The 27,058-nt window shown below is 38.9% G+C and overlaps 1 protein-coding gene across 2 annotated transcripts; it reads right to left on the bottom strand.

Annotated features, from left to right (window-relative positions):
- Positions 1-2,502: 2,502 nt before the first annotated feature.
- LOC127656056 (SWI/SNF complex subunit SMARCC1-like) lies at positions 2,503-26,866 on the bottom strand. Of its 2 annotated transcripts, none has more exons than XM_052144199.1 (28): positions 26,643-26,866; positions 25,789-25,908; positions 23,481-23,566; positions 22,586-22,667; positions 22,362-22,454; positions 22,198-22,267; positions 21,974-22,043; positions 21,407-21,482; positions 21,137-21,262; positions 20,735-20,850; positions 20,337-20,464; positions 19,404-19,463; positions 19,279-19,316; positions 19,045-19,163; positions 18,589-18,660; positions 18,316-18,429; positions 17,960-18,113; positions 17,752-17,862; positions 17,587-17,646; positions 16,487-16,745; positions 16,182-16,343; positions 10,052-10,107; positions 9,676-9,820; positions 8,545-8,699; positions 8,245-8,379; positions 5,815-6,082; positions 5,558-5,701; positions 2,503-5,461 (listed from the first exon to the last, which is right to left on the bottom strand). In XM_052144199.1, exons 1-28 carry the CDS (start codon positions 26,826-26,828, stop codon positions 5,358-5,360), a joined length of 3,309 nt encoding a protein of 1,102 aa, XP_052000159.1. In that variant the 5' UTR covers positions 26,829-26,866; the 3' UTR covers positions 2,503-5,357. The 2 variants fall into 2 exon arrangements, with proteins under 2 accessions (XP_052000159.1, XP_052000160.1); XM_052144200.1 differs by having other exon boundaries at positions 20,735-20,826.
- Positions 26,867-27,058: the final 192 nt, after the last annotated feature.

Genomic DNA, 27,058 nt, shown 5'->3' with positions numbered 1-27,058 from the left:
CTGGAGAGCACAGCTACTGACTGTCTCAGACAATCGACACAGTAATTCTTCCGGTAATGGAGTCTCCTCCATTAGATTCGCCAGAGCCTTTGCTATAACATTCAGTCTTCAAAGCACAAAACAGCCCCTCCTCTCTGGCTACTCTTCATGCACAATCATGAGAAATGTTACTATGGCAACGTCCTCAGAGATAGTGCCAGTGCACAAACACTAAATGCTTAAATGCCTCTGTCAAACACGTTTTTGAACTAAAAAGATGGTGCAAAACATACAAGGAAAGGATCCTTTATTTTCGATCAAGAGCATACATACTAACTGTCTCTGGCTACCCAAGAGCTCAAGCCATCTGCGCATCACACACCGGCTGTCAGTGTTTGTTGCTTTAATTCAACGTTTTTACATTTTGGGCTTATGCGGCTCTACAGGGAACAGATCTAAGCAATCAAACTCACAGTACAGAAGATGTTCAAGTAGATATACACATACAATTTTCTAATAAAGGTCAATAAATAAAACTAATTTGTTTGCATTTGGCAGATGCTTTTATCTGAAACAGCTTACAGTATGCACCTAAACATAAAGCATTCAAGGAATACTTTTTATCAGTATGTGTGTGTTCCCTGGGAATCCATTAGTAAACAACATTCTCTACCAGATGAACTACAGAAAAGGCATAACACAGTAACTACACATTTTGTCCATATTGAGGTGACCAAAATATACTATGGTCTGTCCTGTGACAAAGGGTTGGCTCAACTCTCCTCAGGATCTGATTACAGAAACAAAATCTTCACTAAAACCATAGCCGTTTTTCTCAGTTTCATGCATTTTGCCTTAGTAGATCAGTATTATTTGACCAATTAGGTAAAATATCGCTCCTTATTCTTGAGTGAAACATTAACAAATAAACAGTACAGTATATGACAAGCCAAATATGGGCTTTGCAATTGTGGCTTAAACTGCACACTGCCTGTGGCATGATCAGGCTGCACAGTGATTTGAGCAGAGCACACACTCTTTTATTCACACATCTCTGGATCTGCCGCCATGGTTACGGATGTGAAGGATGAAGACTGATGGCAGAACACACAAGGACGAGCAAAAAAGGAATTGATGGACAGAGACGAAGAGAACCAAGTGAAGGGAATAGAAGAACCATAGCAGAAGAATGAAGACCAAGGAAAAGGAAACCTGCTCAAAAGAAATGGGGAAAATTAAATAGGTTGAAAAGAGTCAAATGTGGGGGGAATAAATGAAGTGACAGGTTCGCCTGAGCTGTGGTAGTGTGACCTCATCGGTAATGGCAGGGCTGGTGCGATTTAGCAAGGAGGGGGATAAACGTGGAAAAATCGATTACTTGATTTTTCTTGATTACTTTTGGTTACTTGTGTGTCTTGATGGTTGCTTACTGGCTCAATTTTCCATGATATTCTGGCTCCCTATGGAATGGGTCCCTCCTTAATGCAAGTCCTGCAAGTCTATGGAATTTATTACAGCCATTATTCAATCAACCTGGCAAATTTGGAATCCAATATTTTAGAAAGGTAATAACACCTATTTTCTCAAGCCACACAATTTGTGATATCATACATTTTTATAAGGTAAATGGTGCAAGACGAATTAAGTGACATAGTGCTCACCTAATCACAAGAATAAGGGTTCTAGCAGACTCTGTTTAGTGGAGGAAAAAACAAAAGAGATATCACCCAATGTCAATGGGCTTTGTGCTATGCCTTGGGTAGTTTTATGACCTGGGCCTCATCTGGTGTCATTACACCAAGCATTCAAATCTGTGAATATTAATACCCACATGGACACAGCGAGGTGCTAAAAGGTGACCAAATACCAATCTATATAAAAAAGCACCTTAAATCTTTATCACCTTTTCATTTCGAAACAATAATAGTTTGCATCTGAGAGTAATTATCCACCCCCTTGTAAAAAACAAATACTAGAAAATGAGCACATCAGGTGTTGTGCTTCAAGAGAGTTGGATTAGCTAATATTTATAGATTACCCAAATATTTATCCATGCATGTTAGTCAAAACTATTGCTACACCCATTTCCTCAGGCACACTTTGACTGACACACCATCCTTCCACATGTTGGTAGAGATTATCTGGGCAAGGAATTACTTTACATGAGGTAGTTATAAATCCTGCATGCTTTTCAGAGTAGGATTTGAATTTGCCAAAGTGCATTTTGAGTAAATTATGGACAAAACCAATAAACACCATTGCTTCAGTCTTTTGAGGGCTGTAAATCTACTCAGATATAAAGAGCCCAAGAAATCAATATAGTTTTGAGGTATTAAAGTCCATGTCTTTTGGCTTTGAGGTCTTATGATAGTAAACTTGATCAAAACCTTAAGGCATTCAAAAGAAAAATCTTCATTTCAATAGGAAGTCACTACAGATAATATTTTTTTTTAGCAATTTTATGGTCTTTAAAGACAATTAATGATTTATGAAAGAGATTTATACAAAATGATAAAGCCATAGCAGAGTTTTTACATCAAATTGATTAATTATTTCCATACACATCTAGAGGCCTATTATCATGTGCACCTTGGAAGCTCCTTCGTCTGCTTGACATGTATGCCAACTTGGAGCCAAACTAAAACCAACACAATAGCTTTTATCTGTTGTACCAGTGAAAAAGCATAAGTGAATACACCTGCATGACTTTTACACAACCTATATGGTTTCCATGCATGGAAATTATTGTTGCTGTTTTTCAGTTTACTTAATTAAAATGAAATAAAGCAACCAAATTATAAAAATTGTCAACTTCATTTTATTGTATTCTATCCATTTAAATGAGTAAAATAGAAGTTAACTTAATCCATTTGAGTTGGGACTGCATGAATTCTTTTTGTGGTGTTAATTTAGCTTTGATAAATCTGGGCAGGGGATTTCAATTTCCCAGCATGCTTTGCATGGGACTTGATTGTGAAAACTAGTGTTGAAATCAAGTGTTACTTAAGTGTCTCTGTTGCTGGAGTTTTGGGGTTATCCATGTGGCAAAGAATGACACTTGTGCTTAGGTTGAGGATGGACTTTACATTTCAAGTGATACTTAATTGGAGTAATGGTTATCTCTATAAATACAATATACTTACACATGCTCACCTGGCATTTACTAAGGATTACTAAAATAAATCAAGTTAGGTTAAGAAAAGAAAATTCAATGGAAAAGTCTCAGTAAATTGAGTTCGACGAACCTAATGAAGTGGAGTCAAAACTACTCCAATACATTGACTTAATCCAACTAAATTATGTGGGCTCAACGAAACATGCTTGTAAAAAATACAAGCTCTGTTATAATTATTAATGAAATAACCATACATTTAAATAATTTAGCAAATCATTGCTTTCAATCATCTTTCATGATGACAAGCCTCTTCCAACGTGGTAACTCTGGTATCTAGAATTCAGGGTTTCCTAGTGGTCAATACAACTTTGCTTGTCCAACTCCACTTATATGCCACAAAAGCAGCTAAAACTGAAACAGAAACGGTTGTACAAAAACAAAAAAAACATTTTTATTTGACAGTGTTCAGGTCTCAGCATCAATGTGCCAGGTTAAAAATAAAAAGAAAGCTACAAACTTCCAAGAACAGAGATAACGGAGTCTACACAAACTTTATTTTCTTAAAAATACATTACCATAAAATAAAACGCAATAAAAGATATATATGGGAGGGGGATTCAGGTCGTCAGGGTTTTTAACCCACAACTCCAGTGATATACAGCCTGGAAAGTTTTGGAAGAGGAAATGTGCTATCTGTGTCTGTGTGTGTGTGTGTGTGTGTGTGTGTGTGTGTGTGTGTGTGTGTGTGTAGTGTAGTGGGGTGGGCCATGTTGAAGGGCTTGGTTCACCTGAGGAGGACAACAGCCTCCACACAGCAGTAATGCAGCAGTCACATGGGCACACACAAAAAGAAAGAACAGCCGTAACAGGAAGAGAGAAAAAGGAGGTAGTAAAGCGAAAGAGGTAGAGCAAGGCAGGGCAGCTACTCTGTCAGCATCTAAGGGAGGAGCACAAAAGGCAAGCTACACCTAAAATAAGCAGAGTTCCTCCATCACTTCAGTGTGATGCCATAATTATCTCAGTTTTTCTCCAAGAGAACGAATGGAGGTTTTCACGTGGCGTTGTTTATGTATCTGTAGATCTGCAGTAAACATGGTTATAGGGATAATTCAACCAAAAATTACAATTCTGAAATCATTTACTTACCCTCATGACGTTCTTCGGTTGAACACACAATTCACTTTCAATGAGTGTTTTTTTTTTTCATACAATGAAAGTGAATGGTGACTGAGTCTGTCATTCTGCTCAACATCTTTGAGTAAGAGGTTTGGAACATGAGGGTCAGTAAATTATAATTCAATTTTTGGGTGAACTATACCTTTAATATGAATGTGGGTACATCTCTAAAAGTAACAGTTAGGTGTGCTTTTTTTTTCTTTTCTCCACGATACAGTATGTGGGGTACGTTTAGAAATGCAAAGCAAGGGAGGGTGATCTAGGGTGATCTCTTATTGATCTCCATTCTAGCCAGGGCATTATGGGGTCAAAATGTGACTGATCGAGCAGAGCATCACAAACCAATTCTACTCGATGCAGTTAAACCGATGTGATGCTAATGAACACAGACTGCATTCAATTGACAGTTGCACCAGCGAGGTAGATTTTAGCTAGATGACAATTTTAATAATGAAGCTCATGTAAGCCACTGGGAAACCCTGCTGAAATGGATACCACCCCACAAACACAAGAGGCAGTAGCAAGATCTGGTTCTAGGGCACCACAGGACTTATTCACCGGTCTGCAGAAAAGACATGATGCTGCTGACCGGCTCATAACTACATTGTGATTTAGAAGATTGAGTCGACTCTAGCAAGGCATCCACTATCTCTGGTTTTGGAGGGTTAAGCTTTCATGGATTAGCACAATATACACATACGATTCCATCAGTCACATTACAGGGAGGAGCCGGACACCAGCAGCAGTGTCCCTCCCCAAACACAGAAGCCTATTAGCAGCAGCACTCTTTACAAACCCTAACATCAGAGAAATAATATCAGAAGCCAGTACTATTACTAGCCAAGAGATGTATGAATCATAGCACTCTCGACTATGTGCCCTGAGCACGCGAGAATGTTTATGGGTGAGGCGGAGAGTGCTCAGCTATGGGAAAGAGGGGCTTTAGAGATGACCCACCCATCAGCAAGGCAATCAACAGAGCAGGTCTGCAAGCTTGTCAAAGGAACCTGATTTAATTTGAAGTTAAGGAGCAAAAACTTGTATCTGTGTGTGAATATGTAAACGTGTGAATGGGGACAGGAATATTTTAGTTATCAGCAGCACGAGAAGGCGGCGCAGATGCAGGAGGTCCCACTGGGCCAGGAGGCACTACATCAGGCTGTGTAGGTTGCGGAGGGGAAGGCCCTGTGTCTGTAAGACAAGAAGGAATTTTGAAAAACAAAGTCCTAAAACACAAAAAGGCACAAAAATATAGATGAAAAGAACAGACAGAAATCGGATGCTCACACATGCCGTTGGGTGGTCCAGGGTGTCGAGGTCCCATCATGGGGGGCAGACTGCCCTGTGGGGGGCCAACTGGGGGAGGTACAGGCATCATTCGGCCTGACATAGGCGGACCTGCCATGGGCTGGACTGGTCCAACCATTGGTCCTATAAAAAGAAACAAGATTAATTTGAAGATGGTATAGTACTAAAGGAATGTTGATATTTCAGACTTCTGACTATACTCAACGGTGATTCTCACGAAACGTGTGAGTGCTGACCTGTCTGTGGGCCGTGGAGGGGACCCATGGCGTGCAGCATGGGTGGATATCCAGAGCCAGGGTGCCCAGGATGGCCCGGGTGTCCAGGGTGCATCCCCGGTGATGGGCCATGTGGGGGAGGGGCAGGGCCGTGGTGTCCTCCTGCATTCTGCTGCGCAGAGGCTGCTTGCTGCTCCATCTGCTGACGAGCCTTCATCTCAGCATACTTTAGCTGCTCCATATGGAACGCCTGTCGCTCTGTCAGCAGCTGCTGCCTCTGGAGCTCCAGCTAAAGAGGCGCAGAGAAAGAATGAAGAACTTCTGTTAAATCAACTAATGTGAATGGCACAGGGTTCCCATAACACACACAAATATGACATCACTCAAACCAAGAGCAACAATAGCTATGCCATTAGAAAAAAACTATATATTTTATCGCTGTCGTTCCCAACGAGAAAGTTCTTTACAGTGTTTTGTCTGCATGCTCGAAACTGCCAGCATTTATTAATAAAACTCACAGTGGAACTACAATTTCATCCCTTTGAACATCTTTGGATGGAAACGCATCTTTATTCACAATTTTTTTTGCAATATGTTTTTTATTGCATAAATTGAAGTCGCAACTTGGATGGAAACATGGCTATTTAGGTGATTCATTATTTTTTATTATTATTATTTATTGGGCCTGAAAATACACATTTTAAAATTCCCTTACATTTACAGTTTTTCCATGAACATGATCCTGATGAAGGAAAGCTACAATTCACGATAACACAATTCAGATTCTTTTTCCAACTCCGATTTTTAGGATTGAATGTCTAAACTGTTATTTGGAGTGGTGGTGGTGTAGTGGTCCAAGCACATAACTGGTAATCAGTAGGATGCTGGTTTGAGCCCCACAGCCACCACCATTGTGTCCTTGAGCAAGGCACTTAACTCCAGGTTGCTCCAGGGGGATTGCTCCAGGGCTCTGTAAGTTGCTTTGGATAAACGCATCTGCCAAATGCATAAATGTAAATGTTGAAACTGCATCCGTTTGGGCAGTGTAGTCAGCATCCAGTAGACTACATCTAGATCAGTTGCTATAGAAATGATGTGGGTGTCGGCATGGATGCCAAGAGACTTCTTTCTACAACAAGCTGTCTGTGTGGAAAGACTGGAAAGGTTTCTATTGTGTTTGAGATTGCTTGATAGTTGCTTACTGGCCAAAGTCAACAGAGCCCACTTTGAAGACTATATTGTGGTGCCAAGATCAATTCCCCTGCCTAAGCAAGCAACAATAATTAACAATTGCTAATCAGTGATGTTCAGCAACAAGCTATAGTGGTCACGCTCTAAATGCAGAATGTTTCACTGAAATCAGAGGTGCATTCAGTGAATGTGTGGACACTAGGGTAAAATAAAGTGCTATTTGCTGGGCTATGTAAAGACATATCCTTCACGCACTATTTACAATGGCTAAATTGGTTTACAATTTCAGCAACATTTCCTAAAATAAAAATTGCGAAGCTCTACAAGTTATAACCAAGTCTCTTGTGCAGATAAAAGACAGCAGGACACAAAAGTACATGGCATATCAAATCTCAGAGGATGAGTGAACTGTCCCAGCACTAAATTTCTGCTGACATTGACAATGTGCCAGTAAAGGCCATTTTATTAAAAACTACAACTAATTAGGAGATACTGCAGCGTTGCCTGACATGGAAAAAACGTGTCAAAGTTATTGGCTACATTGCATAAAGCAGTTATTCTATTATTTCACCACTAGAAATCTCAGGACATTACAATTTTTGCATCTTCATGACAATTAATACTATTACCATAATGCATCTAGATGTATTACAATGCGTTATAGGAAATGTACTGATACAATTGATTTAATGAAATATGCTTAAAAGGCAGTACAATAAATACTACAATGATGTCTAAACTTTAATTGAAGGGGGGGGTGCATTAAGTCATGTTCACACAGCCTTTTCCAGAAAATTACCTACAATTTCCAGTTTAGAGGTCATGTGTGAACACAACCATTTTGAAAATACTAGTAAATTTTGCGCTGTCAATTAACCTTAATGCAAAGATGTATCAATACCTATTAATTTCCTTATTGATGGTATGTGTGAACAGAGCCAGAAGATTATCGGTTTGAATTCATACGAGATCAGGGCATGCTGACGTAAGAACGCTCTGATGGAGATGACGCAAATACACTGTGCCGTTTAACATTGGTGACTCGGAAGTAAGAAAAATGTCAACAAACTGGTCAGACAGTGAAACTAGAGCGCTTCTCTTCATCAGAGCGGATGAACACATTTCCCGACAGCTGAAAGGAACAGTTAGCGATTTCCCATGTAATATCTTAACGGTCCTAAAATGTAGTAAAATATCTTTTTGATTTTAGAGTGGAATATAACTCTGACATGATTCATCCTGATAATCAACGTCACTCACTGCTTCCTTTTCACGGTCCATGATGGTCTCCAGCTCCTCAAAATGTCTGAGCTTGATCTCCAGCTTCTTCATCTGAGTCTCAACCAGTAGAGCCACAAGAGACTTGATCTTCCTCTCTTCCACCGCAGCCAGGTGCTGAGATGGAGAAAAACATGTGAAATGAAGATGCCATAGAGAACATGAAATTGGTAACAGCTGCATAAAGCTCAAAATATATGTTGGTATCAAGGGGAAGTAAAAGCATTTGCGAATAACAACTATTTGTCACAGATCAATCTGTCCCTTGATTCGACACGTTACCTTTGCCTTGGTGGCAGCAGATGCCAGAGCAGCAGCGGCAGCAGTGGCAATGTTGCCCTCTTCGATATCCAACTCCAGCTTTTTCTTTGCTTCTTCCTGCTCCTCCTCTCCTTCCTTTCCTTCTTCTGTGGTCTCCATGGCCTCTTCTTTTTTTTCTAAAACATGACATTAATACATGTTACATTCCTTTACATTGCTACAATAATATTTCATTAAAAGACTTGGTCGTGGTACCAAAGCCTCAAAATTGCAAATATTTTTGCTTATACAGCTTACAAATCAAAGTCATTGTTATTTTGACAGCATCTCTCTCTCTTGAATAAGTATCATTTAAAAAAAGAGAGAACACCAAAAAGTCTACATTTATTACTTGTTATACTAGAGTATTAGAAATGTCATGATTAAACTGTCACTATTAACCACGATTAAAAAACAATTCACTGTTAGCTTAACCACAATAATTTACAATCTACGGTCAAAATTAATTAATTTTTTTAATAAATTTTATTTAGGGGGCCTGGGTAGCTCAGCGAGTATTGACGTTGATTACCACCCCTGAGTCGCAATTTCAAATCCAGGGTGTGCCGAGTGACCTCAGCCAGGTCCCCTGAGCATTGCTTGTGTTCAACAATAAATTAGAATTTTAATCATTATCAGACTTTAAATGGCCTGCTGTAAGCAATGTTACTGTTTTATGCATAGTCCACAGGTTTATTTGAGAGGTGTTGTGGACAAATTAAAGGACAGTTTTTGTGGAGTCTGTTGCTGATTGTTTATGGTGCGATGTCTGACAGACAATGGATTCCTTCGGTCATCTTTCTGCAACCGGAATGTGCATAAGCAAATGGAGCATCTATTAGTAAATGTGCATGTATTGACAGGTTGTAGCAAGCTGGATTACAAACTGCATTGTTGTGCCATGGCTCTGTGTGCTAAAGCATTTGCAGTAACCACTAGAATATGTAGGCGGTTAAGCCAGATTTTGAGGCCAAATGTAACATTTATTGGGCATTATTGTGATTGTTTTGTTTGTCAGTGAAATGGTGTACAGCTGGCTTTTTAGACATGAAGAACCAAACAGCAGTCAAACCAACGAGAATCTTGTGTTGATGTGACTGTTAGCATCTGTACCTGCAGTCTTTGCGTCTCCTGGCTCACTCTCTTCATCTTCCTCCTCTTGCTGTGGCTCAGACTTCTCTGTAGTCTCGTTCTTTTCTTTCTCTGCCGGCTTCTCGGCAGACTCACTGGGCTTCTCTGCTTCATCCTTTGACTCCGCCTGAGACAGATGAGTTGGGGAACAGTGAGACATGAGCCAGACAGCAAGAGAAAAGTTCAATGTAAATCTGTCAAGACAGATGACTGTATAAAATGTGAACTTGGAAGAACTCTGTGTACATGGGGAGGGAGAGTGCTGGGACTTGAATACTTCTAATACTTTTTTAAATCAACTCTAAAATTATGACTGATGTAGACACATATGGCTACTAGGGGTAAGGACAAACCTGACCTTATCAGGCTGCTGGGAGTCAGAATCTGTGTCAATCTTCTCAGTCTCTGTTGATTCTGGGAGGAGAAGAACAAACTGTTTGAAAACATCAAATTATAAGACGGCGGAGTGTACCTCACAATAACCCAATACAACGTACTGGTGGTCAACTAACAGATCACAGAGGCTGATAAATTGGCAAATATTTTAAACGATCAGCATAAGCCGATACATTTTCCCATTTAGCCGATTTATTTCTCAAGTTGCAACGGTGCGCAACACGGTCTCGTTTAAACTGTCCTGCATAGAGCCGCGACAGATGCGTATGAGCTCATGATGTTTAAAGTGCTTGCATGATTCATTCCCCCTCTCTTCTTAAAGGTTTCCTGTAACAGTCTCGTCTAATGATAAAAAGGCAAATATCAATAAAACTATAATTTAAAATCTGCAAATACGCAGATGTCTCCGTCCGTGGTTGTTGGAATACGGTGTGCACTGTTATTTCCTTCTTCCTAAAGTATTACAATTAATTTGTGCTAACAAAATGTAATAATATATTCCAATTTATTTGTTATATTATTATTATTTATCATTTGAAATTTACTTTTGTAGCTGTTATAATTCACTGGCATGAATGCTCATGTCATGGATGCACCCAACGTTAAGTCTGTATATTCTCTGAACCATATCTTGCATTGTTCATAGCACTGAAATATGTAAAAATGAAAATAAACTGATTCTTTCAATACTCTGATGATTTCTCATGTCAAAAATGTATAAAACACGGATGCCAATTTAAAATGCTTAAAGCAATCAAGCTATAGCTGCCTTAGACTAATTATTAGGACAAATGGTGTCCTGACTAAGTCCACCGTGATGCAGAACATGACTTGTAAAATCAGGAACGTCCCCGGTTTTAAAGTGCCGTCTGGTCATACTAACGGTGAATGCTAGACTGAACTGCAGCCGATTCTCCAGTGCCGTGTGGACCACCAGTGCCCAACTGATCAGCTGCACTGTATGGTACCACTTATAAATGAATAAAACAAGTTGTGTGGCAGGAAAAAGGATAAATGTGAGAAAGCATTTGGCATACAGAGTGAGGGATTAATCTTAATAATGTGTGTGTGTCGCTCTTATCAATTGCTTCAAATGGCAATGATTGTCCCAATGCTGAATCACATGAAGACGAAACCCTGTCTGCATTCAGTTAACTTTTTATGGTTAAGTGTAGGCACTATTTGATGAGATAGCTCAGCTAAAATAATGTCGCATGTTTTGGAGAATAAATGGTAAAGAATTTCATATTAAATGACATCTGAACAATTAAACAGCAGACAACTTTTATTCTGTCTCACAGCATTAAGACGACGTTGACCAATCAGAAGGAAGGGGTGTTTCAGGTCCACCCATGCGCAAATCAAATATTCAAGCTAATATATATATATATATATATATATATATATATATATATACATATACATACTCTATGTGTGAAAAGTGAAATTAAATAACCAAAAACACATAATAAAATAACCAAAAACGTGTCCAGTGGCTATTTTTTCTAACTTGAACATTAAATTGAAATTACGAACACAAGTAATTATTTGTTTTTTAATATTGGTTTTGTAAACGAATAATGAAATGTCATTTTTTGTTTCTGATTTTGAATTCCTAACTGAATATGAAATGAAGGAATGATACACGGATTTACGAGCATCACCCATTTAAATTTGATTCATGTGTTTAAGTTAAACTGACACCTAGGTGTCGATGCAGTATCAATCAAACACTCAAACAATAGCTTTTAGCTATTGATGCCATTGTAGAAATTCACTATTTCACAGTAAACCAAGATAATTTAATCTACGAGTTAGTGTTCAATAACAGGGCAGATAATGAGATTAAGGGAGAAATATTCGGCGGGTCATGTTATACTAACATGGCTGCCCCCATGAGGGGACCCTCTCCATGTAGAAAACATCTTTCATAAGCACAAGTCTTCATTTCACACGAGTGCTCATGATTTTATGCACATGTTTCAAAACTACAGAAATTCATTTCTTTAGGAGCTAAGCTTTTTTTTAATGAGAAAAAGATTAATGAGTGCACCTTTAAAACGTCATGTGACCAACCTGAAAAAAACTGATTAGCAGCAGAAAACTTTTGCTAAATAAATTAATCTTAATACTCTAAATAAGTGCTTTGCCATTTGAAGTACAATGAAATGATCAGGGAACTTATTGTGAGCACAGAAATACCAGCCATTAGAGAAGAGTACAGCATGACATAGTGGGCAGTTATGAGCTTATAAACGAGCATTAGATCATCACAGCTGAACAAAGAGGTGAGGCACATATGAAAATGGTGTGTGCACGCTTGTTAGTTGCTGTGCGTTTCAGCCTTTAGTATCAAGGCGTGTGTGTGTGGCAAAGCATCCATTGGCACACCATGTCACACTATGGTCACTGACCCAGTTTCAACCCTCCCACATCTGTGCCCCATCTGCCAATGCTGCATCTAGCCATAGGCTACCATTGTGTCCAGACGCACAAACACTGCCTCTAGTGCAGTAGTGCTTCACACAGTATTGCCTTCTCACACAGGCTGGCTCAGATAATTGTAAAACTTAAAAAGGACTAGTTTAAAAGGTGCAATATTAACATTTGTCACCTTTTATTTGCCAATGTGTGAACTGCTTGTAACGCAACTTAAACAATTAGCCCTTCCCGGACTTCCTAGGTTGTCTATTAAAGCCTGTTGACTGTCGCTTTTGCCGGGAAAATCCAAAGGATGTGATGTTTAAGCGCACTCCCGAAAGCCTTGCTTCAGACAGTAGCTTTTCTTCTGCTATTCAACAGCAACAACAGTCTGCAACACTAGGTAACGTTATCTTAGAGATGGAATCCAGCAAACGTCCGGCTCCAAGTACAACACTGACTCCTACACAAACTCAGTAAGCCACCCCCAAAAAAAACATTTATCTACGGAATCCCTAATCCCTGCTAACGCTGACAAATTGCAAGCTACCTTGCTTTGTAACTTCCAAATAATATCAACGATCTTCTCTTTATACTAAAAGTTAGGTTAATATCAATGTTACTCTTTAATTATTTAGCAAGATAAATTACAATAACACATGAAATGAATGCTAGACAATGCTCAAGGTAATGCAAGAACCTCCATAGATTAGTGTAATGTAACTTGGTTATACAGAAAATATATACAATTAGGGATGTCCCGATCAGCTTTTTTGGCCGCGATCCGATATTTAAATAACTGCCGATACAGAGTCCCGATACCGGTATTTGCGTAGATAAGAGCTTCAGACTGTTTTTTGTTTACAAAAATAACCACGTAAACAAAGTAACTAAAAGATGTCTTCAGCTTAATGTATTTAACTTATTGCAGCTATCATTTTTATAAAACTTTCAGGTACACAAATCCACTGAGTTCTGAATGGATGAATAGAAATCTTACATAGGCTTACAAATGGCGTAAACAGCTTCACTTGAAGTCAAGACAAAAAATGATTTCTATAAAAACGAATTCAAAATTTTGCAAATCCACATAAGTGGTGTAAACTTTTACACTTGAACAGGCCAAAGTTCAATAATGAAATGGTTATTAATAGTTCTGTTGTCAATATCAAAATGCCATTGTGACATACTGACAACCAGTAACACCACAGAAATGCATTCAAAAATAAGAAAAATATATTCATAACAAGCTCTAAATCTGCTCCAGTGAGAAATCCTTAATATCTACGGTATGTTAACTGTCTTTGAGTTTTGCTGTAAAACAAATCACTAATTATTAAGCAAATGCGTGAAGACGCGGTGTCGTTATTGAAGGTTAAACAGTTATATTTATTATTAGTGGTATTGTGACCAACATTAATCTGATTTAAATTGGGATGAGTGACTAATGAGATATTGAGGGCACCTGAAGAGTGCACGTCTTTGACTGACAGAGCGTTCATGTTAAAGAGAGTAAAGATAAGTGAATATCGGCCGATTTTGACCGGCGGCCGATCGATCGGGACATCTTTATATACGATCTATTATTAAACAATAGCACAACAATATCTCAAAATTACAGTTGAGATGAAATCACATCAATACTGAATTGTGTCAACATATTTATAAATGTACAGTATTTTATGAACAGCTACTGTCATTATCCACCAAATTTAGCTAACAGCTATTGATAAAGCTGGCTAGCTAGCCAACGCTGACATAGGCTATTGTATAAATGCAGTCAACGTATCAAGCAAAGAAAAGTGATTACTTCAAACTACAGTCTCGCATAGTCAGACTTATTTCCACACTTTGTTTTAGCCCTGTTCCAGCACTAGAGTGAAATATAATATGCAGTCTCAAAGTTTGTAGTAAAACAATCATAACTGTGTAATTTTAATAATGCTACCTCATCTGTTAGCATAATGTTGGTGAATCATGTTGTCCCTTTGATTTGGTTGATGCTAGCTTCCCTATGGAGTGTACGCGTGAGCATGAGCAACAGGTAGCTGGCTGCAGTTCACTTAACCACAGGTGTCATTAATAACAAGGGTTTCTGAATCTTACTACATCATTAAACAAAAAATCTGAATTTTGTCATCACTTTGAAACTCCTGTTGTTCCAGGTCCATATGACCAATATTTTCCTTGGAACACAAACAATGCTAGGCAGAATGACTCAGAATGGCTCAGTCACCACTAATTATCAGTGAATGGAAAAAAGATGCTAATATAGTAAATGGGGAATGACACTAAAATACTGCCTAAAATCGCATTCTAAAATATATTCTATGAAAGCCAACATGATGAAAGTGTGTAAATGACAGTTTTCATTTTGGGGTGTATTTTTAGTTACATTTGTTTTTAGCTGAAATAATTCAGACAATTTCTAAATAATAAAAAGCCCATCCACAGCTGGTTTGTCTCCAATGACTGTCCATAAATGTACTGATTTGATGACATCTGGTGGCAGCAGGCATTTTGACACACTGATGCGGTGTCTGCGATTCACACAGTATTCTCACACAGACTTGTATAGTCTAGTCCATGTAGCAGTTTGTTTTGACCAAGAGGCACCCACTTAGACAAGGGGTCATCTGACATGTTAACAACATCTTTTTTACAAGACATTATGTATATTTAACCAGCAATGTACCAGAAAATTTATAATTAAAATGGTACAATTTCATGAGAATTATTTGTAGAAATTTAAATGCTATAAAAATTTATGGAAGTTTGGAACTGGTCCGCTAAATTTAAGTGACAGGTCTGTCAACAGTCCTGAAACACAATCACACTGGCCCCAGGCCAGCAAACCATGCTTATTGTTAAGCCCTGCCTTGGTGTGCACACAATGGCTACATTCACACAGTTATTGCTTGGGATTGACAACCGCATTTACTTACAGGTGTGAGTCTTGAAATGTCCTGTTCATACAACAGTAGCAGCTTGAATACTGTCTATATGAACGAACAACCAAAGTCACAACTGTATTCTGACAGTTGTTATAGTGACTGAAGTAAATATTAATGCGGACATCTATAACACAACACTGGCATGTATTTTCACAATGGACTCCACGTTATTAAATAAGAGTTCATCCATCAGATCCTAACTAACCGACAGTGGCTTTGAATGCTTTTTAACCACATGCAGAGCTCAGCTTTTGTGTCATGCTCGTGAGCAGCTGGTGGAAAACAGGGTTTGGATATTTTGATGACACAGCTCATATCCCAGTTTCTATGAGTTAATGAAACCACTCATGATTAACACGTGACACATTGTGTGTGTAGTGCAGCATGGCTTTAACAATATATGGTGTGACAGACTACTAGTTGTCCAGTATGGTTCAATTCATACAGCACAGGTTTGATGAGAATACGATTGAGAGAACTGAACATTTGCGGGAGTCAGTTTGGTTATAGAATGCGGTTGTCACACTCGTAAATAACCATTGTGTGTGAATGAAACCATATCAAGTACTCAAAACAGGATGGACAACTGTATTCTACTGCTGTGGGAACGTGGCCAATATGTATCAAACAATCTGTAAGCAGTCTATAGGCTACTCGTCTGAAAAAGTTAGAACCCTGTTAATGAGATTCCAAACTTCACTGTATGAGAGTTGTTACCTGTCTTCTCTGGCTCTTCAGGTGCAGTACCAGCAATGCCACTGCTCTCAAGGCCAAATGCAGGGTCCACTTTTCCTGTGTTACGTGCCGCCTCCTGAACCTTTTTCACATGTGCCTCCACCAGCTCCATTGGCACCTCCTCACGCACACGGGAGAACTCCTCTACAAGCGCAATGAGCGGAAAAACAATTTCAAAATACAGGCATATACAGCAACGATAATTCATAATGTATTCTTGTCTAGCAGCTATAAAATTGAAATAAGTGGCACAGAATCTTGTAAATGGAGGAATATAACAGACATACCCAGAGCAGCCTTAGCAGCAGCAGCCGCTACACGCGGGTCGACCACAGAGGCGAGGAATGCGACAGTGCTCATGACGGGATTTCCTGATTGGCTGAAGGGGATCGGCTGGTAAGCCAGAGGGCCTAGTGAGGCTTCAGAGCTCTCCAGGTACGGATCCTCTATGGGCAGCCGCAGGAAATGTAAGATGCACTCATCCTGTGTACGGCTGCCCACGTGCTCCGAAACCTTGTTCCAGTCATCCTTATACATCTCGAGAGCCTGCAAATATCAGCATAGTTTAAATATAAGACTAGATAAAAGGAAAATGTGCAAAACCATATTATTTTCAAAATCAATGGGTTACTCTGAATGACAAATCGCCTAATATGTCTTAAGTGTCACGAAAGCCCAAAACACATTTTTTGATATGTTTTAAAGATATATACTTTGAAAACAATTAAAGCATTGGCCCTTTTGAGCCATTTCGTTCTTCCGGTTGTAAACCGAAACTTGAAACTACATTATATAATTATACAAATTGCCACATGTTGTTTACTGGCGATTACATTTAGCACTTTGTGATAGCAACGGTTGAAATATGAATATTTACTACCTCGTTGACCCACTGGTGTAAATAATTTGATGTGCATGCGCTTTCTGCGCATTTCAAAGAAGTGTGGTTAGAAAAATGCTACCGTGCACTGCTGATGACAAAATTTGCATCACTTGTCCTGACCGAAGAATACTTTGGCTTTAGAGTACACTAATACATAATTCAATTCTGAGTGTTTCTCCATATTATTATTGAGAAGGAACGCTTCCTTCCAATCACTGCGCTGCTCACGCATGAGATCGCATTACAGCAGAGAATTCAAAATCACATGCAGAACCGACAGTGGTATTTATAGGTAATTTAAAGATGCCATTTTTCATGTCTGTCAGCTAAATCACAGCAAGCTTTCAGCATTGCAATTGAACAAATGGCAAAAAAAAAAGTCTACTACCCTAATCCAACGATCAGATGCTGAACTAGTCGACCATTGTAACCCATTCATAGCTCAAAAGGAGAAATCATAAGTTTATGATGCACACATTTTGATATAAAGGAGTCTGATCTCACCTCCAACAGAAGCAAAGTTTCTTGTTCAGTCCATTCTCTGCCACTGGTGGCTCCTTTACCCTGTAAGGAAAGCAGAGCAAATGATCACTTCTTGAACTGAAAGATACAAAAGCAATGACCACTTCTGTGTGTTTGACAACAGGCAAGAGAATTGCAGCCACTTGCCTTGGGATTCTTCTTTGTGAATACATCTGTACGGAGGCCAAAGTTCTGCAGGTCGATTGGCTTGTCTTTGCCCTTTTCTGGGAAGTTCAGCATCTGCTGTGCAGAGGGAACCTGGAGAGAGCAGCAGAGACTTTACCCCAATGTAACAGTTTCACTACAAAACTTGCTAAAATTATGGAAATCAAAGAGGAAATTGTTCCAGACTCACCTGCGGAGGACGATGGTGCAGCGGCACCAAGCCAGATGGAGTATCAGCCAGTACGTTAAAGTGTGGGGTTGGTGGAGGGCCCATAGGGAGGGGCCTGCTATCTGCATCAACCTGGTAGTTCACCAGTCCCCACTGCTCTAGAAAAGCATGCACCCTGGGAAAAAAAAGACAATATGCAAGATAAAAATACAAGAATGTACTGTAAATAAGGAAAATGTTTTCAAAAGAAAGCACACACCCATTAAAAATCTAAATATTGCTAAATAAATAAGCCTAATTAACTACATAGTTATATTAGTCTCTTTTTTTAAATATCACAATTCATCGCAGGGTAGACTGCAAATAAGAATTCTCACCTCATGACAGCACACACATCTCCAGTGAGGTTCCTCCTGCAGGAGGTGGAGGTCAGGTACTCTTGAGGATTCAGCCGGTATGTGTCAATCATGAAGTTACGATAAGCCAGATATCTGATTAAGAGTTAAACAGAATATAACAGTGAAACAAATATATTGAAGGCTTGCAAAAGAGCAATAAATGGATCATTAGAGCATTAGTTTAAAGAATGAAATTCATGTTTTGAAGAGAATTAAAGATGTATGCACACATTAGTGGAACTGTGAACTTACATCTCTGGAGTCTTAGATTTGTTTTTGCCATTGAAAAACTCTGGCAGGGCACGCCTCTCAATTTCATGTATACTGGAAGAACAACATTGCAAAATTTATGGGACATGATACAAAGAGTTATCAAGCAGCAAAAGCAGGATAAAAGCAAATGCTAAAGAGGTAAGATGTACTGTCTTGAAAAACAAATGTCTTGTATTCACTTTAAAAACAGCATGAAATGGCATTAGCAACACATTTACCATCAATAAGAAGAGCAGATTCAGAGGTCCAGAAAATTAAACGTTGATAAAAGACTAGAAAAACATGGTCTATAAAATACAGTGCACTGATGAACCAAGCATTATAAGGAAATTTATTGAGAATGTAAACAATTAATTTTGGTTTTATGTTGACCTTTAAGATAACTAGTTCTCAGGAAACTAATAAAACAGACACACAACCATAGGGATTCCATACCTGTTGTAGTCGAACCAAGCAGCATAGCTGGGGATAATGATATGATGGGTTTGCTCGGTCACATTGTCCTCAGAGTCTATCAGACGATTGACCTCTGTTTTGCACTGTTCTTCGTCATCCTGTCAATTGAAAGTTGTACAGTCTTTCAAAACCAGTCAAGTCACAACAAACAGCTACAAAAACTATTTTAGAAATAGACCTGAAAACAATTATTGGATTAAAGTGCAAGACTACCTTGCCACCAGATGTAACAGAATCATCTTCCTGGTCATCTAAGACAGAAAACAAATCCATTCTTTCATTTACATCTTTGACAACTTGTATTTCTGTCCATAATAAATAAGATTTAAAACACTTACCCAAATCAGCAACTGTTCCACCCTTCACTGGTGTATTCTCACTATCCTTTTTCTGATTCACTGCAGACAGACACAAAGAGAACATCAAGGAGAGCAGTGGAGGGAGGTTAACAGACAGACAATGCCAATGAAATAAAAATCTAAAAGCTTTCAGTGTAAAGTAGGACAATGAAAAAGTAGAGCGGAGATCCAGTGGGTTTATTTTAGCCATGCTCTAAATTTTGGTGTATCTAGAGGGGCGTTTAAAAGATTTAAACTGTTTTGGTAGTCGTGAACAAGGCACTTTTACCCTAAGTGATTTACAGTATGCTTATTGGAAGGACAGTACTTCTGGATTAACCTAGGGTTAAAGCAGTAGTTCACCCAAAATTGTAAATTGTCATAATTTCCTCATCCTGCTATAAACCCATATACCTTTTTCTGTAAAATTCAGTAGGCTATGTTAGGCAGATTTGTTATTGTTACAAATTGTTATTACATTAAAAATTTTGTTTTCATAACCAAGACCATTTAAACAGTTTGTCCCAAGAATAACAATTTTTAATCTGGGTGGCAGAGGACAGGTCTCTGTTGCCTCCGCTTCTGAGCTGTCAATCCATGCATTTTATCACTTGGCTCACTGTGCATGACACCACGGCTCATGCTACTCTTCACGTTCCATGCACAACTTACCACATGCCCCATTGAGAGTGAAAACCCCTAATCACGACCACGAGGTGGTTACCCCATGTGACTCTACCCTCCCTAGCAACAAAGCCAATTTGTCTGCTTAGGAGACCTGGCTGGAGTCACTCAAACACACTCTGGATTTGAACTCATGACTCCTGGGGTGGAATTCAGCATCAATACTCACTGAGCTACCAAGGCCCCAAGAATTGTGATTTGTAACAAATATTTTTTTCCCCCTGAGCCTAACTAAATAAGGAAACTGACCATTTTTTGGTAGTGTAACCTCTTCCATTCCTGGCACAGGGGAGGGATCTTCCAGGTCCTTTGTGAGGTCTTCATCTTGCTCATCATCATTTTGATGTCCACGGCGCCTCCATTGTGACCCAGGATTCCTATTTGACGAAAAGGGGTAAGCCTTTAAACTACATTATTCCCTATAAAACAGAACAGGACTAACTTTGAAAAGATGAAGTATGACAATTTCTAACTTTTTTTTTTACCAGATTTTACACTACTAATAATTGACAATTACACACAATTCAAGTTGTGATGTAATGTGAGAAGGTTCCAACTACAATTTATTCAAATATTTTAAATCCAAAAATAACAAGCTCTTCCAAATTTCTCAGCAATTTGTCTTCAAACAAAGTAGAGATGTTTACCCTTTCTTGCCCTTTTTGCGAGACTCCGCAGGGGTGCTGGGTGGGGAGGGAGAGCGTCTTCTCTTCTTACCAGCAACCAGTGACTTGCGGTCCTTGCGATCAGGTGTACGGGAAGACTGATCAGAACCATGGAGGGTGAAGGATGAGAGAAAGAGCAAGAGAATGAGAGAATGGAACGGTCTTACACACAAGGGGGAGGGGGGTACTGAGGGGATTTGAGGGTGGGTGAGGCAGTGAGGGTGAGGTGCGCGAGGCAGCTAGGAAAAGGTTGAAAGTATGACTGACAGACACACAGACAATGACAGAGAACAAACCCTGCCAAGAAGACCTTAGAGGTCTGCTATTAATAAACATTTGAATATGCACCATATGTACTTTTTAAGTGGGTTGCTCAATTCTTACCACTTCTTCCCCTGGGAAGATCCGTTGGCGGAAACTAACAGGCTTTTTGTTCTCATCCACCTCATAATCTTCCTCATTCATCCACTCATTGAAAGCATCTGTGTCGATGACCCATTTAGCATGCACCTGAAGGCATCACAGAGCGTAGTGAGCAAAAATCTAGAAAATGCAATACTGATGCTAGGCTGCATCACTTGCTTTATGAAAAAGAATGTAGTGTGGGAACTTCTCTCAAGCCAACGCAAACGGTTTATTGAACAACCCTCTCACCCTCCATGGTTTCTCAGAGCTTGGAGGATCCTCAACATCTCCATCAACATCACTTGTTGCTACCCATGTGTCATAACTGCAAAAAGTCAAAGAAACCCATGTGCAAACATCCATGATCAACAACCATCAAATATAAAAGCTTTTCTGCACTGTAAGGAATAATTAAATTAAAAGAACCAGTCTCTCCATAGGTTGCATATTGATTGCAATGGGCATTAAATCTCTTAAACTCTCACAAAATTAATCTGCCGGTAGACGGTGGCTATTGGCTTTCCTACAGCAATCGCAAAGCTGCGTTCATGATTCATGTGAAAGAGTTAACACCATCATTCCATCACTGACAGGGAAGCACTGTTGTGTGTAGGTGTAATGACTCCCGGTGGACACATTACAATGGTTCTGCCCAACCAACAGGTGTTTATCATATACACTTCATGCTGTTTTAACATTAAACGCGTTAATCGTGAAATGTACGAAAAATGTATGCGTTTAACTAATGTATGAATTAAATGCACAGGTTAACATGATAATTCTCACAGCTTTATATAAATATGCCACATTACCAACCTGTCAGGATAATTGCCCCAGTGAACCAGCATCTGCTTGTCTTTGCGCATAACGGGACGCATCCACTCCTCTAAAAGACAGAACCAGAATTATTATGCTTGTTTCCATGAAACCTCCAATTAGAAGCACTAACGAAAATAAATATTTGGGGAAAGACTACATTGGAGTCTGATGTTATTTATAATATACAGTTGGTCTGTTTACAATAAAAATCCAACACCAACCTTCCTCCAGCTGGGCTGGTGAGGGGTAAATTATATGAGTGGCCTTCGACTTATCTTCAGTGATGGTTCCCTTGAAGATATAATTAAACAAAACGTCACGGAAATTGTCAACAAATAATTTAATCCACACAAAACCAGACCATTCCGAACCGATTTTATTTTACCTGATGTCTCTTGATGACGTCTTTAAGTTTATTGGCTTGCTTTTGCTCCATATCAGACACAATGTACACTATTGGTCGAGTCAAAGAGTTGTTCTGTGGACAAGAATGAGATGCGGCATTGAACGCGTAAAGAGAAAGACTGCAATCAACACTTTAAGCCCAGTTTACAATTAGTCAAATTCTAAATGGGCAACTTGTATGAACCTCAGCACAAGTATCTCTACCTGAACAAGAGTCTTTTCAATAGTCATAAACATCTCCACATTTCTGTCCATTCTGGATGGGTTCTGCAGATCAAACCTCCTCCTGAAGAAACACAGGTGATAGTTTGAAAATTAGGAAAGGTTCAGTTTACTGGTGATGTTAAGCATTCATTTTAGAACCAATTTTTTTCAGCATAGAAAGATTTCAAAAGCTCTCACTAGCTATGTTTCCATCCAAGTTGCAAATTTAATTTATGTGAAAAATCATAATATTTCAAACAATGTACGAATAAAGCTGCATGTTTTCAAAAGAAGAAAATAGTCACTTCCAGAAAGATTTTAGCCACTGTGAATCTTTTAGTAATAAAATACTCACGGTTTAGGGCGCGCAGACAAAACACTGTAAAGAATTTGTCTCAATTTTGGGAGTGACAGCGCATCACACAATTCACATTACCTGTGTGCATTCCTCCTACTTTATGACTTTCCTGTGCAGATCTATATTATAACCATTATAACTTTATATAAATGTCAATAAAACCTGCTCTTCGGCGCAATTCATGCTTTTATTTGACTTACTTGCTCTGCAACCTATATGCAGGCTATGGATTTTCTAGACACACATTTCAGGATGACCGGAGCAACATTTCAGATGCAATGATTGGTCCGCTGGTTAGTCAAGTTATGAAAAAGTTATTAAGTCACAGGACTTAATGCACATCTTGTACTCCAAATGAATTCAATCGGAGTTTTCAGCATAGTTTCTGCGTATTTCTTATCAAATAAAATATTTATCCACCACAAGCTAGCGTATACGTGTTTACATCCAATGTTTTTTTTGCGTGATCCCAGTAATGAGTTACGTTCATTAACCTGGGCCCCTTTTTTACACCTATCTTCAAAAGATTCCACTCACCAGCCTTGCTCACTTTTGAACTTATAGGCAGACCCAAGGATGTGGCACAGGGCTCCAGCAGGTTTGAAGTCCAGAAAGATCTTTGCCTAGAATGGCAAATAACAAAAATAAGAGAAGCTTTAGTTTTGAAACATGACATGGTTTTGCAAATAGGGATGCACCGATAGCACTTTTTGTCTTCCGATCCGATATCGGAAATCTCAGTATCAGCGGATACCGATCCCAAGACACTGGTGTTGTTTTTATGCATAATCAGTTTAGAATATCTTTAAATTATTGTGTGGAACTAATTGGGAGTACTCTTTAATATGTATAGAAACACAAACCTCTAACTACACATTATTTCAATATAAATCTATAGCTTATTAAGAAACACTTTATTATTAAATAGTATACTGGATAATGTAGCAGGAAAATTAGCAGTAATTCCAGTATAAGTTATCAGTAGAAAAAAAAAGAAACCACGTTTTATTTACCCCCCAAAAAAATGCCACTTCCATCTGGCCTTTAAAGGATTCAGATCTCTTTTTTGTTAAATTTAGTTGTAAGACATCAGTCCACTTTTCATTCACAGTTATTTTTTTGGAACCCATTCAACTTAAATATTGTAATAAATTGTATACAAATACTAATGACAATATTATGAATAAATTGTTATTAATATCATTATTGATTTAGTTTTAAATACAACAGTAATATATTTAAATCATGCACTTTTTAACCTGTTGATAAGCACCCCCTTTTTAGCACAAACCATGAAAATGACATACCTGAACTTAAATGGCTGTATTTACTGGACCCTTTGGAGTATGCACACATTTGTAGTATCTTTTGAAGAAGACACATTGGGCTTTATTTCCCCAAGTTTCAGAATTAATATATGTTGTTAATTCTTAAAGTTAGAGAAGCTGAAGATTATGGTATTTTGTGCTGAACATGATTTTATAATCCAAAAAAACAATAATAAAAGTACCAAGACAACCCAGATATACAATGTTCTCAAAGCCACAAGTCTAACGAAGTTATGTTTCAAATTTGAAGATGATCTCTGTAAAATCACTGGCGGCGTACAGAGTAAAATTAAGGCTCCGCCTTTCAAAACGACACAAAATCTGACTGCACTGCTTGGTTATTATGAATATGTTGAATAATGAATAATGCTGCTCAGATTGCAAAGTTTGTTGAAGAACAAAAAACGAAGGGTAAATCTTTCAGGCAAGATCTCATGTAAACAATGGAGAATATATCAATATTTCTCAGATTTATCACTTTTGGACAGAAAGTGCTATTGGATGTTTTTCAATGAACGCTTGTCATGGACAATTGACCCAAGTGTGGCAAACTGGATTCATCTGATGATAGTTTTTTCATAAAAAAGGTATGAAGGCCCGTTTTGATATTGCATGTTTTAATTTGTACTCCTGGCACAAATAACTAAATTGCTGTTTCTGGAGCATTGCTATCGTGAAACAGAGATTGGATAATGTTGAACCCTTAAACCTTTGAAAAGACGTAGAATTTGTTAACATTATTTACATTTATAGATGATATATTAAATGTAAGCAGAGAGACGTCACTACCGCGTGCGGTCGATTGCGTATTAACAGGTTAAACCCTCACACTTTTATTTTGACATTCTATACTCTCCAGGAAGTCCTGTATGTGTATGTTGGTAGGCAAGTTCACAGTAGTTTAATTGGCTTCTTATTCAAATGCTAGTCAAATTAATCTCTGGTACAGTTCTAAATGCATATTATAAGTGAACCAAACTATTGAGCATCTACATCAGAGATGCTGTTCTTGAGTAGCATGCAAATATTGCGCACCACTGTAAAGGCTAAAAATAGCCTTGAGTGCATCGCCAGCTTGTGTCAACAAAGCAGCTCCATTCACTAATGCGCTGGAGCTGCGCATACTATATATTTACTTATTTAACAGCCCCTTTTTGATTCAGTGCTATCGCACATCTTCAAGTGGCTTTGAAAAAAATGCATGAGTCGTATAAACTGCTTTAATTTAGTTTTTATGGTACTTCATGGTGTCATTTTTGAAGCTTGACAGTAATGAACATGACAAACACAGAGTAACGGATTTGGATGGGGCTTGTCAGACCAATAAGAGATCTGTCTAAAAGATTCAGTATCTGAGCCGACACCAATCCAGGTATCGGATAGGTGCATCCCTATTTGCAATCAAATTGTACATGCCACATCTGTCAAATCATTTATAGAACAGAAGAGTACAACCAAGAACACATGTATGACAGTTAAACAGACAGGAACTGCTTAATATTCACATCCAGACTTACAGGTAGCTTGGTAAGGGCAGGATTGCTGACTCTACGCCCAAATGCATCCTCCTGAAACTGCAGCAACTGCACAACCAAAGCAGCCAAAGATTTGCTTGTTGGAGAGTCAGTTTGGACAAACTGCAGAAAAAGTAAAAACACATGCAATACATTATCTACAGATACAAAACGTGCCACAGATCAATTTCATTAAGAGACAATTTTGTTAAACACTAGTGAGGGCCGCTGAAATTAACCATCAAATCTGCCAAGACACCATTAGTGTTGCCAATTATTAATTTTGAACACGTACCATTGCAATATCACGTTTTTTTGGACATGCAACATAGCATAATCATGGCAGTCTTGGTATAATGGAATGTACATATCATTTTGTTTTTTATAGGAGACATTTTTAAAGATACCGTAAACAAACGTTAGAATAAACAGAAATTCTCGGGGTCACTAACCCCTCAGGTGTCCATGACTTAAAAGTCGTTGATCAGCTGATTTAGTTAAAAAGACAAATATGCCCCCAAAATGATCCCGAAAATGATTTATAGGTAGGCAGCTCCATAGATTTTCAGACACAGCCGTCGTTATGCCAGCTCGGGCATCTCACAAACACTAACGTTAGCCACGAGCTAACTAGACAGCCCCAAACATTGACACTTAAAACATCCCCAGAGCAAACCTTCTTGACCATAACTGCAGTTCGGAACCTGGAAATTATCTGCAAGACCACTCCGGTTCAATACCTTTCAAAAATTTAATGTAATAATGAATAAACAATAAAAAAGAGCGCGTGTCGCTTCTTGTTGCCATTGTGTGATGCGCGCGCCCCTCATTCAACGGGCACCACGCGAGCTGCAGACCTTCTTGTAATGTTTCCCGATCCACATGCGAACCGTCTCCAGCTGCGACACCGTTTCCGAGCTCTCCCAGAATTTAGACGACGGCCCTCCATCTTTCTTCCGTCCGATCGAAGCACCGGCGCCCGCTTGGCCGGCTGATGGTCCTCCGGAGCCCGTTCCGCCCGCTGCAGTCGCCACCGCCGCCATTGTTTCTTTATTAGCGAGAGAGGCTAGTCTGTACAAAATGTTTTAAAACGGCACTGCGCCTGCGCAACGGTCGACGCTGGAGTCGTTGGTTGGAGACAATCTCGCGAGGTGTTCCAGGGTTTGGAAACGGGACGAGACAGCAACAACAGTTTTTAATTTTGTTTAGCAAAACATAACACTTTTAACCCTTGTGCCTCGTTATGACCATTTTTGGTCATTTGCAGTTTAAT

The sequence above is a fragment of the Xyrauchen texanus genome, chromosome 15 (genome assembly GCF_025860055.1).
Source record: "Xyrauchen texanus isolate HMW12.3.18 chromosome 15, RBS_HiC_50CHRs, whole genome shotgun sequence".
In the NCBI taxonomy this organism is placed as follows: domain Eukaryota; kingdom Metazoa; phylum Chordata; class Actinopteri; order Cypriniformes; family Catostomidae; genus Xyrauchen; species Xyrauchen texanus.
Note: the sequence above shows the minus strand (reverse complement) of the source record. Positions and strands in the feature narration are given on the sequence as shown.